This window comes from Prionailurus bengalensis, chromosome B2, assembly GCF_016509475.1.
Source record: "Prionailurus bengalensis isolate Pbe53 chromosome B2, Fcat_Pben_1.1_paternal_pri, whole genome shotgun sequence".
Taxonomy (NCBI): domain Eukaryota; kingdom Metazoa; phylum Chordata; class Mammalia; order Carnivora; family Felidae; genus Prionailurus; species Prionailurus bengalensis.
The window spans coordinates 106,948,667-106,965,856 of record NC_057349.1 but is presented as its reverse complement, the minus strand read 5'-3'; the positions used below and the strand labels follow the sequence as shown (position 1 = coordinate 106,965,856).

At 39.4% G+C, this 17,190-nt stretch overlaps 1 protein-coding gene across 3 annotated transcripts in view; it reads left to right on the top strand.

Annotated features, from left to right (window-relative positions):
* Nucleotides 1-3,000: 3,000 nt before the first annotated feature.
* Nucleotides 3,001-17,190, top strand: part of CEP85L (centrosomal protein 85 like) — a 172,268-nt gene continuing 158,078 nt past the window's right edge. Inside the window, exon 1 of one of the 3 annotated variants that reach the window (XM_043592208.1) lies at nucleotides 3,001-3,471. In XM_043592208.1, coding sequence (XP_043448143.1) covers nucleotides 3,399-3,471 — 73 coding nt within the window. In that variant the 5' untranslated portion in view covers nucleotides 3,001-3,398. The remainder of the gene's footprint in view (nucleotides 3,472-17,190) is intronic. The other 2 variants (XR_006299042.1, XM_043592209.1) reach the window with 2 other exon arrangements.

The following is a 17,190-nucleotide window of genomic DNA, read 5'->3' as shown; positions in this document are numbered from 1 at the left end:
TTTTGATATTTTATGTTTCTATAAACATTAACTTCTCTTGAAGTTTCCTCATATTATGCACAAGATAGATTATCTTCTCATTTTAAAATATCAGTTTTATCCTTTGTTACATCACTCTTCAATTCTCTGGTTGTTGTTTGCCCAATATGATGAATTGATGTGAGAAAAATACATGTAATATAGTTTAACTTAATCAGACCAGAGATTCATATCCAAATAATATTTTTAAAGTTTATTTATTTTGAGAGAGAGAGAGAGCAGGGGAGGGTCAGAAAGAGAGGGAGAGAGAATCCCAAGCAGGGTGTGTCCTCTCCACACAGAGCCTGACAGGTGGTGGCTTGATCTCATAAACCATGAAATCATGACCTGAGTTGAAATCAAGAATTGAATGTTTAACTGACTGAGCTACCCAGGCGCTCTTCCAAAAGATTTACAAATGCAACATTTATTTTTGTTTTTAAATAATGTCTTTTTTTGAATACAGTATTTCATTTTATTTATTTATTTTTTAAAATTTTATTTTTAAAAATAATCTCTACACCCAACATGGGGCTTGAACTCAGAACCTCGAGATCGAGAGTCACGTGCTCCACCAACCAAGCCAGCCAGGTGCTCCTTGAATACAGTATTTTAAATGAAAAGTTTAATATAGTTTGATATTAAATATGGTGTTGTTTTGTACTATTTTACTCTTTTGTGATCTGGTTTATATTTTTTAAAAGTCCCCTCCCAAGATATTAAGTATCTAAATTTCACCTAAGCACATGTATTTGTATACACACACACAAACATACACAGTCACTATTTTCATTATTTGCTTTTATTATCTCTGCTTACAAGAACAATTACTGAAATACTTAAGTTCAGGAATACTTAAGTTCAGTCTTTGCTTATAAGATTTTCCTTATAGTTTTTTTTTTCATACTATCGTAACAAACCAAAAATATGCCAGTTTACCACATCAGGCTTGGTAATGGTTAAGTAGTTCTTAGGCTTTCAAACCTTTGCTATGATAAATTTTAATCATTCAGAGAAACATGGATACTGGGTGTAATATGGATATAGGGGAATCTGAGTTCAGATTCTGAGAATACTCACAATCTATATGATTTAAAAAATGGTTGGTTACAGTTTACTTCACATACAGAATATTCTCACTTAGTATTTAGGTTATTTTAATTGCATTAGATCTGTATCCTTTCATGTTTAATTAGTAGGAACACAAAATTTTTTATCTTTGGTGCCAACTGCCAAAGTAACATGTTTTTACTATTTCCTCTTACTCTGTAATAGGCATTTAAAATATTTTATAGGCTCAGCTTCAGATGTTCTTTTGCATGTGTAGTGGCACACCCTTCACATTGGTAAAAAACATGTAGAAAACTTGAGCAAGTGATTTTTTTTCCCTAAAATACTACTTAGAATTGAATGCAAGTTGGCAGTTTTTGGAATAACAAATAAACATATTTTAAACTCACAAAAGACCAAGATTTATCTGTAATTCATACATTTCTTAGAACTGTATCAAAAAAAGTTTGGTGTTTAACAAATACTGTACCTAATATGAGACTATGGTAACTATAAATCATGAGAAAAAGGATACTGTGATATAGTGCTATAGCTTCCGATAATTCTTTTTGGAATTTATTATCATTAATTGTTAGGCTTCATTCTGAACCTCAACTGTTCAAGTTCCTAAACTTGAATGCCTAAACTATTCAAATGAGCTCATGCACATTTAAATCAGGAAAAGCAGCCAATCATATCCTTCTTTCATATTTCTGTCACTTTCTATCCTCAGAACAAAGTGACTCTTGGGCCGCCTGCTCATGATTTGGAGAAATAGTGGAACTCTACTGGAGGGAGACGAAATTTAAAACTGCAATGAAATAAAGTACAACACAGATGTAGTAAGTAATAAACTACACAAGTAAATGTAATTTAACCTCTAAAAGTTTTAAGCAGTATTTCCCAACTCCAAAGTCTTTAAGTAGAAATAAGAGGCCTTTATTACTAACAAACTTCTAAAACAAACAAACAAAAGGCATCACTGGACTCAAAGTCTTGTTAAGGGTAGGGACTTCCTTTTCAGTTTGTCTCTGATTTACGAGCCAGGGGTAGAACCCACTTTCTTCTACAGTGCTCTACCAATATTTATTAAATGAACTGTTTTGTATCTAAATATTGGAAGGATCCTAATATTGCCAATGAAAAGTAAGATATAAGAAAAGGCTGGTGGACCCTTTTATGCTTCCTTCCAGAATACTTACTTGCTCCTGTACTCCAGGTTTAGATGAAGGGTGGGAACTGACCAAATGTAGGAAGAACAAGAAGGTGTAGGGTGTAAGGAAGTTACTCCCATTACAGACTTTGGTACCATTTTGATTCCTCTCTGGTTGCTTATCTGAATTCCTGGGCTACTAGATTAAAATTTACAGCTCCTCTCTGAACCCTCTGGTCTTTTTCCTTTCTGCTTTTTCCTGTGCACATTCTTGTATAGTAGGTATTTTGCTTCCCTCTCCCCCCTGACCCCCCCCCCCCCCCGCCACTGAATTTACGAGTTCAGGAAAACGACTTCTTTTCTGTCCCACAAAGCGATTTATAAACGATGTTTCTGGAATGTATGATGACTTTAATCCCAATCCCAAATAAGACTGGCAGTCCCTCAACCCCTCTCAGAAGAGCCTCTTAGCTCCAGTAGTTATGCAGCGAAGACAGGTTTTCCTCTTCTTTTCCAGAGAGGTGCCCCGGAGGGCTTGAGGGATTACCCAAGCGAGGGCGGTACCGAAAGATACCGCTCCGGGCCACATTCTATTCATCCTCTTTTCTCGTCTGACCGAGCGCAAGGATGGGGAGGGAGGGATGCAGCTGGTGCTTCGAGTCTCCCCACCAGTCTCGAAAGTAAGCGAACCGGCGTAAGGGTATCCAGCGGCACCGGCCCGCAGTTCCCGCCCCGCGCCGCGCACGCGTTATGTAAGCGCCCGAGGCCCCGCCCCTGGCAGGCCCCGCCCCCACCCTGCCCGGCTCCGACTCCGGCTCTGCCGGCGGAGGGGGCGGAGAGAAGCCGCAGCTGCAACTTCGCCTGGAGGCTCTGATCCTAGCCTGGGCTCAGCCGGGGACCCAGCCGCCGTCACTGCGGAGCCGCCCGCTTCCTCGGCCCGGGCCTCAGCGCAGCGGGCTCGGCCATGGCAGCCGCCGCCGCCGGCGCCGCGGCGAATCTGGCCCCTGCGCTCGCCGCCAGTCGCTGAGCAGCCGTTAACCAGACCGCCCGCCCGCCCTCCTGCTGGTGCCTCCGCGGCCCCAGGTTCCGCACAAGTTTCCGCCGCCGAAGAAGCAGGAGGCGAAGGCGGGGGAGGACGGACTAGGGGAGTCGTACGCCCCCGGCCCTCCCGCCCGCTATGTGGGGGCGCTTCCTGGCCCCGGAGGCCGGCGGCCGGGACAGCCCCGGCGGAGCCCGCAGTCTCCCGGCGGGTAAGTAACGGGACAGTCCCTCCCCCGCGGCTGGTGTGGGGGTCGCGGCCGACCGCGACGCCTGGGACCCTGCCGCCGTTCCCTTCCCTTCTCAGGCCTGCCTTCTCCCCCCCACCCCGCCCCAGGCCGCCTCCCCGACGCCGCCGCGCGCCCGCCCGCCCCGTTTCCTCCCGGCTGCCGACACCCCGGCACCGCGGGCTGACATCTGGCGGGCCGCGTCCCCGGTCCCGTCCGCCCCTGCATCGCGCGGCCGGGCGTCCAGCCCGCTCCTCCCCGGGCCGCAGCCCCGGCGCCCCAACTTCAAGCTCGCCAGGGCCTCCTCTGGTTGCGCTTTGTTGTCCGGCCTCCTCCCTTTTCCCTCGTGGGGTGTGTGGCCGACGTGGATAACGGGGCTCACGGGGACCCGAGCGGGAAGGTCGCTGCGACCGTGCTGCGGCGGCGGCTTGGGGCGCGCCTGGGAGGGCCGGGGTCTGCTGCGCCCACGCCCGCAGCTGCTACTTGGGGCGTTTTGGGGCGGGAGGAGGTTGCTGGTGATGCCATCTCCTCCATAAGTGATCCCCGAGGGGACTTCAGCCCCTCAGTGAAACCTGGTCACCTCCCCGCAGCTCTCTCTGGCGTCAGGGGAGGACACGTCCTGCATGAGCCAATCGATCTCTGAGCGGCGGGGGTGTTAATGCGTTTGCCTCTCCCTGGCCCCTTCAGGGAAAATTTGGAGATTGCCGCCTTCACTTTGTGAAGGGAGCGGTTTGTGTCGGACCTCCATTTCATGCCTGCATCGCTCAGAAGTTGTGTGGGAGCCACCAGATTGGGATAAATCCTCCCCTAATTTGGGATGAAAAAGATAAGGCTTAAAGAAAAAAAAAAAGACTTGGGTTGCCTGTGACAAGTTGTCTGACCCTGACGATTCCCCAAGACACTTTAATTGGATCTTGAACCCTTTGAGAAGCTGAAAGTTATATAGGCCTTTTATCCAGAAAAAAATTGCCATATGTACAGACGTAAAATTTTTTCCTCCAATTTTAGGTGGTTCTCGAACTCCTAAGTAACCTTGTTCCACAAAATGTTTTGAGTTCCACTTGTAACTGACATTTTTGTATACATTTTTAAAGCTATTTGCAAAACAAAAACCGTAGAAGCAGCATGTGGAAGTGAGATTTTTTTTTCTGGTAGCATTTTCTGCTCTTTAAAGTATACCAGGCACAGTTGCTATTAAAATTTCAAATAATGTAATTCTATGATAGTTTAGAAATTTGTGATGTGTTTTTCTTTTTTAGACATATAATGTTACTAGTTATTGGGGGACTGTAATTGACAAGTAGGAATTGTATATATACTTAAGGTGTCCAACTTGATGTTTTGATGTATGTATATGTATGCATTGTGAAATGATTTCCACAATCAAGCTATTTAACATATTCATCACCTCATAGAGTTACAATATTTGTGTGTGTGTGTGGTGAGAACACTTAAGATTTATCCTCTTAGCAAATCTCAAGCATATTGCACGGTATCAAGTGTAGTCACCATACTGTACTTTATTCGAGACATATGTAAATTTTTAAATCCAGAGTTAAATTTAAAATCATTCTCTTAAATTTGGTTCTGCAACACTTGTAGCAATAATGGAACTTAATGTAGGCATGGATTTAGTTAAAAAAATGTAAGTGGGAATTATCTTCTCTAAGATGTATACTATTTATCCTAATAAGGGGAGAGTGCAGTTGAGAGGTTTCCGATGCTTACTGACTACTAGAAATACTACAGTCACAGTTAACTTCAGTAAGCCAGAAAACAACTTCATTATCCCTAGGGATTGGAGGGAGTGGTTTCAATTTATCTGTACCTGTCAAGAGCCATCTGTAGTGTCTTTGTAACCTAACCTCTTGAAAGAGATTTGTAATAATAACATGTTTGGAGATATAATGTCACCCAAGCATTGTATCCATTTTTCCATTGTTTTCCATGAGGAAGAAAACCTCGTAGTGAGCAGAAGTTAAGCAGCTGAAGGAAGGACTTTGAGGTTGTATTGCAGGCCCTAGACCTTTGCTGTAACAAAGAATATAGTGGAAGGAGATAATTTATAAACAGTACCCAGGTTGAAGGAATTTGGACAGGATATCTTTACAAAGCATATATTTTATCGTATTTTAAAGTGATAAGCCATTGGTAAGTCAGGACATGCCTTTCCAATAAATTTTTTTTTCAGCGATATGCCGAGAGTGAATTACTTTTACAGTAATAGTGATGTACTTTTTGCTATGCTTCTTTATTCTTTTTTTAAAAAAAGTGTTTTTTAATGTTCATCTATTTTCGAGAGAGAGGGAAAGAGAGCAGGAGAGGGGCAGAAGGAGAGGGAGACACAGAATCTGAAGCAGGCAACAGGCTCTGAGCTGTCAGCACAGAGCCCGACTCGGGGCTCAACCCATGAACCGTGAGATCATGACCTGAGCTGGTCAGACACTTAACTGCCTGAGCCACCCCGGTGCCCCAATGCTTTATTCTTGAGCAAATAAGTATTTAAAATTATTTTTTAGTTAATTTTATAAAGTTATACCTTAGATGAAAAACTTACATGTAGTTTCTTTTACAAACGAACAGATGGTGAAGGTCAAGATAATGACCTCTGAGATGCTTTATGCAGGAATTTCTTTTCCTTTCTGAGAATTTGAAGAAAATTTATATTTTTGAAATAATGTTCAGTATATCTTTTGACCAACTTGAGCAATTTTAGAATTTTGTGAAAACAAAGAGTTGTTTTCTGATTGTATTTGTCAGCAATCATTTTATTCCTGAAGGCCAATACGAAACCAGGGATAAATAAATAATTTCTGGTATTGAAATGAATTTACTACTTCATTATGTGGGTTAATTCTAGGTATCCTAAAACTGATTTGTTTATAGAAATATGTAACTGGACTAAAGAGAAAATCAGTGGTAATGTAGAATCAGCTGAAAATATTGAAGGTAACATTTTTTTTAAGGTAATGGTAGTAAAATCAAATAGGAACAATAACAAGTGTGGTTTGTAGAATACTGAACTTTTGACCTTTGCTTTGGGATTTAATTTTGTTTTGGTACCTACAGTTTTTCAGCTTTATAGAGTAAATGTTTATAAATGTAAATAATATGAACATGTTCATATATTTCCATACAAAGAACACCCCCCTTTCCCCCTTTTGTGTTGGCAAGTATGGTTAGATGGCTAATTTTATTTTGAGAGAAAGCACAAGTTCGGGAGGGGGGGAGGGGGGGGGGAGAATCCCAAGCAGGCTACACACTGTCTGTGGAGACTCTGATGCCAGGCTTAGACTCCCTGTGAGATCATGACCTGAGCCGAAGTTGGACGCTTAACTGAGCCACCCAGTTGCCCGTTGAAAGCTAATTTTAAATAGAAGAAGTGATATGTCTTTATGTATTTGATTGAATGCATTTGAGAATACCTTGCTGTTCAAAATGTATAATCAGAGGGAGAGGGAAAGGGAGAGAGAATCTTAAGCGGGCTCCGTGCCCTTCCTGGAGCCCAAAGCAGGGCTCCATCTCAACAGGAAGATCATGGCCTGAGCCTAAATTAAGTCTGACACTTAACCAACTAAGCCATCCAGGTGCCCCTTTCTTTCCTTTATGTTTTAAAAATCTAGTATGATATAGTGGTATTTTGAGTACTTTTGCCTAGTTATACCAAATTTGATTCATTTTATAAATTATACTTTAAAAATATTAATATGTTCAACCCTTACAACATTTGGGGGCAGGATATGATAGTTTTAAAGTATGCTAAAATATGAAAACATGAGATCTGGAGAAATGTCAGTGCCTTGAGTTGATGCATTGCCATAAGGTGTTTAGTGATGTCATAATGATAGTAGTGATAACTGGTATGCTTACACCAGATACTGAGGTATTGTTCTGTGGTTCTGAATTAGATGGATCTAAAAGTACTGTGGTAACAATGAAACGTAACTCTTTTGCCTGAACTCATTTGGACATGTTCTATTATAATAGGCTTTGAGGGGTGAGGGGCGAATCTTAATTTTAGTAATGACTGTGGTGAAATGAACTTGATTAGTAATTGGAACTTGATCATTTCTTGGCTTGAATGGAGCTGGTAAATTAATCTGAGGCCAGGGAATAAATGGTGAGTTGACAACCACTATTGTCATGTTGTGAATATTTTTGCATGTTGAGAACAGAAAAATTTTAGAGTCATGATTTTTCTGACTGGATGAAATGTTTGTATGCATATTCTGAGAACATGGTGATGACGTGAAGAGTCCTAGATAGTATTTTACTGAGTGATGGCTTAATTAGTGGGAACTAATGTGTAAAATGTGCATTAAAAAGTGAAGAATGTCAGCATCTAGATAACTTCCAAAGCTGCAGTGAGATACTAATTATTATTACTACCTTAAGCATGTTCATATTTTACACTGCCAAAATAATATTCTGAAAAGTAGAATTTATCATATAAAGTATTCATTTTAAGAATGGAAATGATCGGGGTGCCTGGGTGGCTCAGTCCCTTGAGCGTCTGACTTCAGCTCAGGTCTTGATCACTCTGAGTTTGAGCCCCGCATCAGACTCTGTGCTGACAGCTGGGAGCCTAGAACCTGCTTCGGATTCTGTGTCTCCCTCTCTTTCTGCCCCTCCCCCACTAACACTGTCTCTCTCCCTCTCTGTCTCTCTCTCTCTCTCAAAAATAAACATTAAAAAATTTAAAAAAAAGAATGGAAATGGCCAACATAAAAAGAACATCAAATAGCTTTTCATACTAATATCTTACTTCTACTTTCTATTTTTCTTTAATTATAAAAATCCATTGTTATTACCTAGTATAGTGGTTGGCACATAATACGTACTTGGCAAATGTTTGTGAGTCATTCTTTCAATAAATATTGTGTAATAGGCATTGTACTAGTCTGTAGCAATACATCACTGAACAAGAAAGATAAGGTCCCAGCTCTCAGGGAGCTTACATTCTAGTGGGGACGAAGCTGTCTGTAAATAAACCAACAAGAGAGTTCACCTGGTAAGTACTGTGAAAACAGGGAAACTGGGTGAGATGGCAAAGGTTGAATAGAGCTGCTTTGGATCGGCTGGCCAGGGAAGGCCTTTCTAAGGAGGTAACGTTGAGCTGAGGCCAGAACGATAAGGAGCCAGACATGAGGGGAGGAGTGTTCAGGCACAGGGCACAGACACAGCTCCAAGGTAGAAATGAGTTTGGGGAGTCTGAAGAATATCAAGAGCCAGTGAATCTGGAGCATGGAGATCAGGAATGTGAGGTGAGGGAGCCCAGATAATGTAAGGCATTGTAGGAAGTTTGGGTTCTGTTCCGTGTGAGGGGAATCTAGATATAAAAAGGGTAGGAGAGATGACCGTTCATTTATTCATTCACTGGGGAGTGCCTACTTTGAGGCAGACACTCTTCTAGCATTGGGGAAACAGAGTAGACATTCTCTGTCCTTGGTGTTTATGGATCACTCCTGGCTGTTCTGTGGGGAAAAATTCTGGAGGGTTGGGGGAAAGAAGAGCAGTAGGGAAGCCAGTTAATAGCATACTGCAGTTAATAGGTTACGTACAATAGATGGTCTGGGATCACATTGGTAAGATTGGATTTGGGGAGAAGAGAATGGGTTTGGAATATACTTGAGAAAGCTGGGAGGATTTACCAATGGTTTGGTGATGACAAAGCAGGGAATCAGGAGTCATAAATGATATCTTAGTTTTGGTTTCAGAAATTTTGTTTGGTGGTGCTATTTCCTGAGGTGGGGGGAAGAGAGAGGAAGGCAAATAAAATCAAGAGTGTTTGTTTTGGCCACATGCTTTTTTAGAGGTTGCAGGCACCATGTTGAGTCAAGCTCAGTGGAGAGATGGGAGAGGTGGAGGTAGGCATTTTGAGAGATGTCTGTGTATAAATGGTGTTTAAAGGTGTTCACATGGAGCGAATATAGAGAATACAGCAGAGGATCAAGCTCTGGGGCATTTAATGTTTCCTGTCAGGGAGAGGAAGAGGAACAATCCAAAGAAACTGAGAGGGAGCAGCCGGTGAGTTAGGAATAAAACCAGAGTGTGATATTCTAAAAGAGAGGAAGCTGAGGGGAGGAGTAATCACTAAAGTCTTGTGGTTCCAAGAGGTCATATAAAATCAGTCAGAATAGATCAGTGGCCCTGGCCAGTTTCCATGAGAGACTGTTAAAAATTTAAAAATTGGCCAGGATTAGAGATCTAATCCATTCAATTCTTTTTTTTCTTTTTTTCTTTTTAATGTTTATTTTTGAGAGAAAGAAAGAGTGCGCCTGCAGAGGGGCAGAGAGTGGGAGACAGGAACCCGAGCTGGCTTTGCACTGACAGCAGAAAACCCAACGCGGGGTGCGAACTCACAAAGCAAGAGATCTTGATCTGAGCCCGAATTTATGAACTGAGAGATTATGACCTGAGCTGAAGTCGGACACCCAACCCACTGAGACACCCAGGCGCCCCTCCACTCAATTCTTTATTGCATGGAGATTGAAACATAAGTGCTAAATAAAAGCTTGAATTGCTTTCTCCTTACTACTTCTCAAGCTAGGGTGACCGATGGTCTGGGTTTGCCTGGGACGTTCAGTTTCAAGACTAGGGGAGGGGAAGTGTCTCCTGGGATGCCTTACATTGAACAGTGGCTAAACCTTGACTCAAGGACATCTCAAATAGTGTAAGTGTTCTTCCCACCAGAGTAGATTTTCTGTCAGGGGACCAGACTTTGGTATTTAGTTTTATTTCATGCTTTGGCCTGAGAATCTGCCTCAAAATAGTAACTCTCTATTTTTGTTTCTTCTGTGATAAATGGTTTTAAGACTTCATTACATGGTGCTAAAATAATTGAAGTCATTGATAAGATTTTAAATTACTTTAAAGAATGAGTTTAAGATCAGGACCTTTGTTCTATACCTTTTCTGTGTAGTAGATGTCTAGTGAATAAATTTGATTGCTTTATTGATGCTACTTTTCATTACTAAAATTCAGAGTTAGAGATGAACTGTAGTTCTTAGTTATCTTGCCGGAGAATGGGATGAAATATTTGGACTAAATTTGGTGTAAAGTTCAAAGTTTTCTACAAGGTGGTTACGTTGTAGACAGATTGTGTGTTTTTTGACTGTAAGAAATATATGTTGCCTTCCCATGACATTATAGAAGCTTTTTTGAAGCTTTCTGAGTAGTACTGAGCATTACATCTTATTTTAGGAATGATGTACTGAAAACTTTGGCTAGAAATTAAGTTCTTTAATTTTGGGGAGATATGTATTAATTTTCTCAAAACTTTAATTTGAAATGTTTTAGAACTAAAGTTTTGTTTCAGTTTTGGCACTTAAATGTGTTGTGTGTGGCACTTAGGTTCCTAAGTATGAGTAAACAAAAGGCTAATTGAGAAATAACTAGCCTACTCAGCTTTCTTTGGAGGTTAATGGCTACATAAATTAAAAGTAGCATTTATTAGGTCTGACAGTTTAGGAAAATTTATTTTGATTGGGATTTTTATTTTCTCCTGGATGTTGTTGATCCTTCTAAGTTTTGGCATAATTTGCTACCATGGAGAATATTTTTTCTAGTGGTACTATGAAATAGTTACAGTGAGAGACAAAGGTGGGCCTCTGGAATACTGCTTGGTATACTTTTTCCACATTTGTAGTGGTTTTATTAAAAACTTCATTTTTTACCAGTGTGTAAACTGAAACAAAGGCTTATGAGAGATTAAATTAAATGTGGTCCTCATTCCAGATGGCTGCCAGTATACTTTTTTTGGAATACAGCATTTCAAGTAACCAGAAGATAAGCTAGGACTTCCACCTGTTTACATATTGACATCAACATGCATGTAATTTTTGTCATAGGAGGAGATAGACTTGTCTGTGTTGTTTGCTGCCCTAACCCTCTTGAATTCCTTGCTTTGTATAATGAGTACTTGGCATATATTTATTGGTTTGAATTCATATTTTTGTGTGAAAGGCAAACCACTTATTTATCTGGTGTCTTCTTAATTGAGGTAATTTTAATCTCAGCCTGAACCAGTGAAAACTCTTCCTTGTTATGGTAGAATTGAGAATAAGGAAATTTCAGAATTACATTGAAGGAATGTAGTCTTATACCTTTTGCGGTAATGTGTTTAAAATTATTCATAGTAGTTAATGAACTTCCCTATTTATGTTTAAGAAAACAAAGAATACTAGTTTTTGATTACTTAACATTCAGTTTTAATTTACATTCCCACCAACAGTGCACAAGGGTTCCCTTTTCTCCACATCCTTGCAATATTTGTTATTTCTTGTCTTTTTGATAATAGCCATTCTAATGGGTGTGAGGTAGTATCTCATTATGCTTTTGATTTTCATTTTCCTAATGGTTAGTGATGTTGATGTTGACACATTTTCATGTACCTGTAGGCCATTTTTATATCTTTTTTTGGAAGAATACCTATTCAGGTCCTCAGCCCATTTAAAAAATCTGATTTGTTGTTATTGCTGTTGCTGTTGAGTTTTATGAGTTTCTTACATATTTTGGATATTAACTCCCTATCAGATACATAGTTTGGAAATACTTTTTCCCCGTTCTATATGTTGCCTTTTCATTTTGTTGATAGTTTCCTTTGCTGCATAGAAGCTTTTTAGTTTAATGTAGTCCCACTTGTTTATTTTTGCTTATGTTGCCTTTGCTTTTGGTGTCCAATCCCCCCCCCCCAAAAAACATTGTCAAGATTGATGTCAGGGAGTTTACCCTCTGTTTTCTTCTAGGAGTTTCATGGTTTTGGGTCTTGTGTTCAAGTTTTTAACCCATTTTGAGTTGATCTTTCTGTATGGTATGAAGATAGGGGCTGTTTTATTTTTTGGCATGTGGCTGCCCAGTTTTCTCAGCATCATGTATTGAAAGAGATCATCATTTTCCCATTGTATATTCTTGGCTCCTTTGTAGTAAATTAATATACCCTATATGTGTGGGCTTGTGTCTGGGCCCTTTTTTTTTTTAATGTTTATTTATTTATTTTTGAGAGAGAGAGAGTGAGCAGGGGAGGGGCAGAGAGAGAGGGAGAGAGAGAATCCGAAGCAGGCTCCATAGTCTCAGCACAGAGCCCGAAGCGGGGCTCGAACTCAAGAACTGTGAGATGATGACCTGAGCCGAAACCAGGAGTTGGACACTTAACTGACTGAGCCATCCAGGTGCCCCTAATTCTGGGCCCTTTATTTTGTTCCATTGATTTGTGTGTTTGTTTTTATGCCTGGCACTTTAGAAACAATATTTTTTCATATTTATTCAATTATCACAAAAACCCTGTAAGAGAGGTACTCTAATTTGTTTTCTCTTTTTACATGTGAAGAAACAGAGGTACAGTTTAGGTAAGTGACTTACTCAAGGTCTCACTGCTAATAAGAGGTGGAATAGAGCTTGAGTCCAGGCAGCCTGGTTTCACAGTCCATTCTTTACCACTAAGCTACACTGTTATTTCTGTAATAAAAGAAAAAAATTAGGACTATTAGAGTCAGTTACCCTAGAGACAAACAGTACTCAGATGGACTGGAGGATGGCAATGAAGAACATAAATATTGTTATTTTAAGTGTCGTTCATTTTAGCTAGATATTCTCCAGTGTAGTTTGAGGGTTTTTTCTCAGTGTGTATGTGTGGTTACTATTAATGTGAATGCTTTTTTATGTTTTAATGTTCTTTTTAATTTTTTGTGACTTGTGTTTTTTGGCCCTAGGAGGTTGTTTTCTCATATTTATTAGGTATTTTAGCCGTCATCCCCTCAAACCACTTATAATTATTATTTTTTTTAGCTGTTTCGGAAAATATTTACTGATCTTTAGGAACTTAAATGCAAACTAGCTCAAGGGATAGTTAAAAATCTGGATTTTAAAATAGACAACAAGCCTCCCCACCCCTATTTAATCCTTTTTCTAAAAGGAAGAATATTTTTTAGATCTAATTATAATGTTTCCAGAATTTTAATTTTATACCATGAACATTTATTTGGTACCTAGTAGTAATAATGACTTAAGTTTATTGAGACCCTGCCTGGCCCTAGAGCTCTGTGTTAGAGACAAAAAAAAAAAAAAAAAAAAAAAAAAAAAGGTGTCTTTCACTGTTCTTAGTTTGCTGAGGGAGAAGAAAGTCCTACACAAATGGGTTAATATAATTTAGTAAATCCCGTTCTGGAATTTTGAGTGATATATTGGGAGAGCACAAAGTAGTAGTTTTTTTTTTTTTAATTTTTTTTTTTCAACGTTTATTTATTTTTGGGACAGAGAGAGACAGAGCATGAACGGGGGAGGGGCAGAGAGAGAGGGAGACACAGAATCGGAAACAGGCTCCAGGCTCTGAGCCATCAGCCCAGAGCCCGACGCGGGGCTCGAACTCACGGACCGCGAGATCGTGACCTAGCTGAAGTCGGACGCTTAACCGACTGCGCCACCCAGGCGCCCCAAAGTAGTAGTTATTGAATGCCACTGAATACCTCTTGGAGGAATCAGAAGACAGAACAAGATTCTGAACTGGGACTTTTAAAGAAGGTAGAGAAGGAAAAGAGCATGGAGTTGTTAAAGAACCTCGACTGTCTGGAGGCAGTGATTAAGTGTTGTGTGGCTAGAGAGTGTTTGTAGGGCAGCTGGCATAAGGGAGGTAGGGGTTGCAAAGGATTAGAAAATGGGGCTGTAATTGGTGAAGAAGTTTGCCAAACTTAAGTAGTTTGCAGGAAGGAACCTACAGATGTATATACGCAAGAGAATGACAAATGTACTTCATTCTCAGAAGAGAACTCTGGTAGTAGGATCGAGATAGCTTGGGTGGAATTACTTGCAGCAGTCCAGCCAAAATATGTGATCTGTGACGGTGGACATCTAATTCAGTTTAGTATTTTCAAAATGGACTGAACAGTTTTAGAAACTGATTACTCTTAAGTGTTTAACGAATAGCTTTTTTGTTGTGTTCTCTGGATTTATTCCTTTTTAACTTAGTTGTATGTTGATTTCTACTGATAGTATTGGGGCAGTTGAAGGCCACTTTGTGTAAAAGTACTTTGTACTTGTTAACATTTCAGAGGTGTTAAAAGGTGAGACATGTGCATCGTATATCATACAAGGGTAAGTGTGCTTTGATATTTTCTGTTTTGTTTTATTTTATGTAAAATGGTTGGTCTCAATCCACTGATAACCTGCATTTTGAGAAACACTGCAGTTTGTGTTCATGATTTGTATTCAGCTTTTTATGTAAAAATAAATATGCTTTGTCAGTGGTGTTATTTTTATTTTCTTCTGACTTAGAGTTGTCATTAAAAAAATTAAGAGGCACCTGGGTGGCCCAGTTGGTTGAGTTTCTGACTCTTACTTTTGGCTCAGCTTATGTTCCCAAGGTCGTGGGATCAAGCCCTGCATTTGGCTCTGTGCTGAGCGTTGGAGTCTGCTTTCGATTCCTGCCCCCCCACCCCGTCTCCCTCTGCCCCTCTCCGCCACTCACACGCTTTCTCTCTCTAAATTAAAAAAAAATTCAGTAAGATTGGTTGTTATTCTAAATGCAGAAAATTATAGGTATATCAACATTTGTGGAAGACTTGATACTGTATGCATTTTTGCTTCCAATTAAAAAAGTGCTTCAGAGAGAAAATGTAACAATAGGTTACCTCTTCACTTGATGCTAACCTTCTTATATTTCCAGTGTGATAAATATTAATAATTTTAAGTAACTTTTTCCCGGGCATTCAGTATTCTATTTAAAAGAATTGAAATTTATGTTAAAAAATTTAAAATACCATTTTCAAAGAGAAGTTCCAGCGTACGAAGGTACTTCTGTCTTTGTTCTGGAGAAAACTGATTTTACAGTTATTCAATTGCTTTAATATGATAGGACCTAGGTAAGACTTTATTGTCAGAGATCCCTGAGCCTGATTGTAATTTTTTTTTTTAAAAGTCCACAGTATGTACCTAGAAATTGAGTAGTTCCCATTTCAGTAGCAGAGTTTTACAACTATAGTGTAAGATAGTTTTCCTTATTATATCCCCTGGTAAGCATATTTCCCTTCTAGTGCTTAACTACTTTGTGCTTCTGGATTGACTTGAATAGAGACAAGACATGGCATTCTCCTCAGAATGAATGAATTCAATCTAAATTAAAGATTAGAATGTTGTTTTATTCATGACATTTGTTAATTATTTTCAGTGTTCTAGGCATATAATATAATTTTTTTTTTTTTTTAAAGAAGTACAGTTGAACCTTGAACAATGCAGGAGTTAGGGGCACCAGTCCCCTGTGCAATTGAAAATCTGTGTAAGTCTTTTGACTCTCGAAAACTTAACTGCAATAGCTTGCTGTTGACTGGGAAGCTTTACTGATAGCATAAACAGCTGATTAACACATATTTTATATGTTATATGTATTATATACTGTATTTTTACAATAAAGTAAGGTAAAGAAAGCATTACTAAAATCATAAGAGAAAATACATTTGCAGTACTACACTATGTTTGTCAGTACCATAAGTTTATATCATCTGTGTATAAGATGAATTGTCAGTATCTATATCAATATTGTCTTAAATGGTACAAGTCTGTGTAGGTGTTGTATGTGTTAACTAACACTAGACACCAAAAATGAAAAGATAACCTGAAAAACACATTCATATATTACAGGTATACACAAGTCATGCATTGAAAGTGAAGAAGCAGTAATATGATTGTCCCACAGTAGCCTAGCCTATACACTAATGAATGAGTCATTGTAACATTTTAATGGCATACAGAATTATAGTCATATTCATAATATATTATTGGAAACTGTTAGATTTTTAAAAAACACTTATGTGTGGTAGGCTGATATGTAGTTTTTTTCAATGACGAGAGAGAGGGGCATACTATATGGTAATGTAATTCTTTGAAAGCAAAGTTATAAAACAGTAAGAAAACCAACACATTATTAATTTTGTATTAAATATTACTCATTTTATGCCTATGTGAAGATAGGCTATCCACTACCATACAGGTTTTGCGCAGGATATTGTACATGGTGAATACTTAGGTGGTGATGATGATGATGGCATAAAAACATGTCACACAGTTCTTGCCTTACAGTTACTGGATTTTCATGCAAAGACATACATACAACAGGTAAATTTTTTAACTGTATGGCATGGTGATTATTTCTATTCATTAAGTGGAAGTGGATCATCATAAAGGTCTTCACCTGTGTTGTGTTTCATGTTGAATAGGGAGGAGGAGGAAAAAAAGGAGGGTCTTGCTTTCTCAGGAGTAGTAGAGGTGGAGGAGGTGAAAGGGAAGACAGTAGAGGCAAGCAAACTTGGTATAACTTTACATAAATACATCATAATTTTGGTCTGACTTTTTCGCTTTCTCAAAAATGTTTCTATACAGTACAAGTGACTTTTCTACCATTTGCCTTAGTTTTAGTGCTTGTATCATGGAAAGGCCATGTTGTAAAAGAAGTCAAAGCTGTCTTGAGTAATCAGAACCGTTCTGCCAGATTGTTTAATGTCAGTTTGTTTTCTGACAATGCTTCTATGTCGTCTTTTTCGTTGTCTGGCATTGGTTTAGAAGCACTCATCTCTATCAAACCATCTTCTGTTAATTTCTCTGTTGTGGTATCTGTTTGCTTTTGAATTTCCTCAAGACCCGTATCTTGAAAGCCTTAATTTCCCACCTATTTTGCCATATCCACATCTGTTTCGCGATTCCTTTGACTGGCTCTGT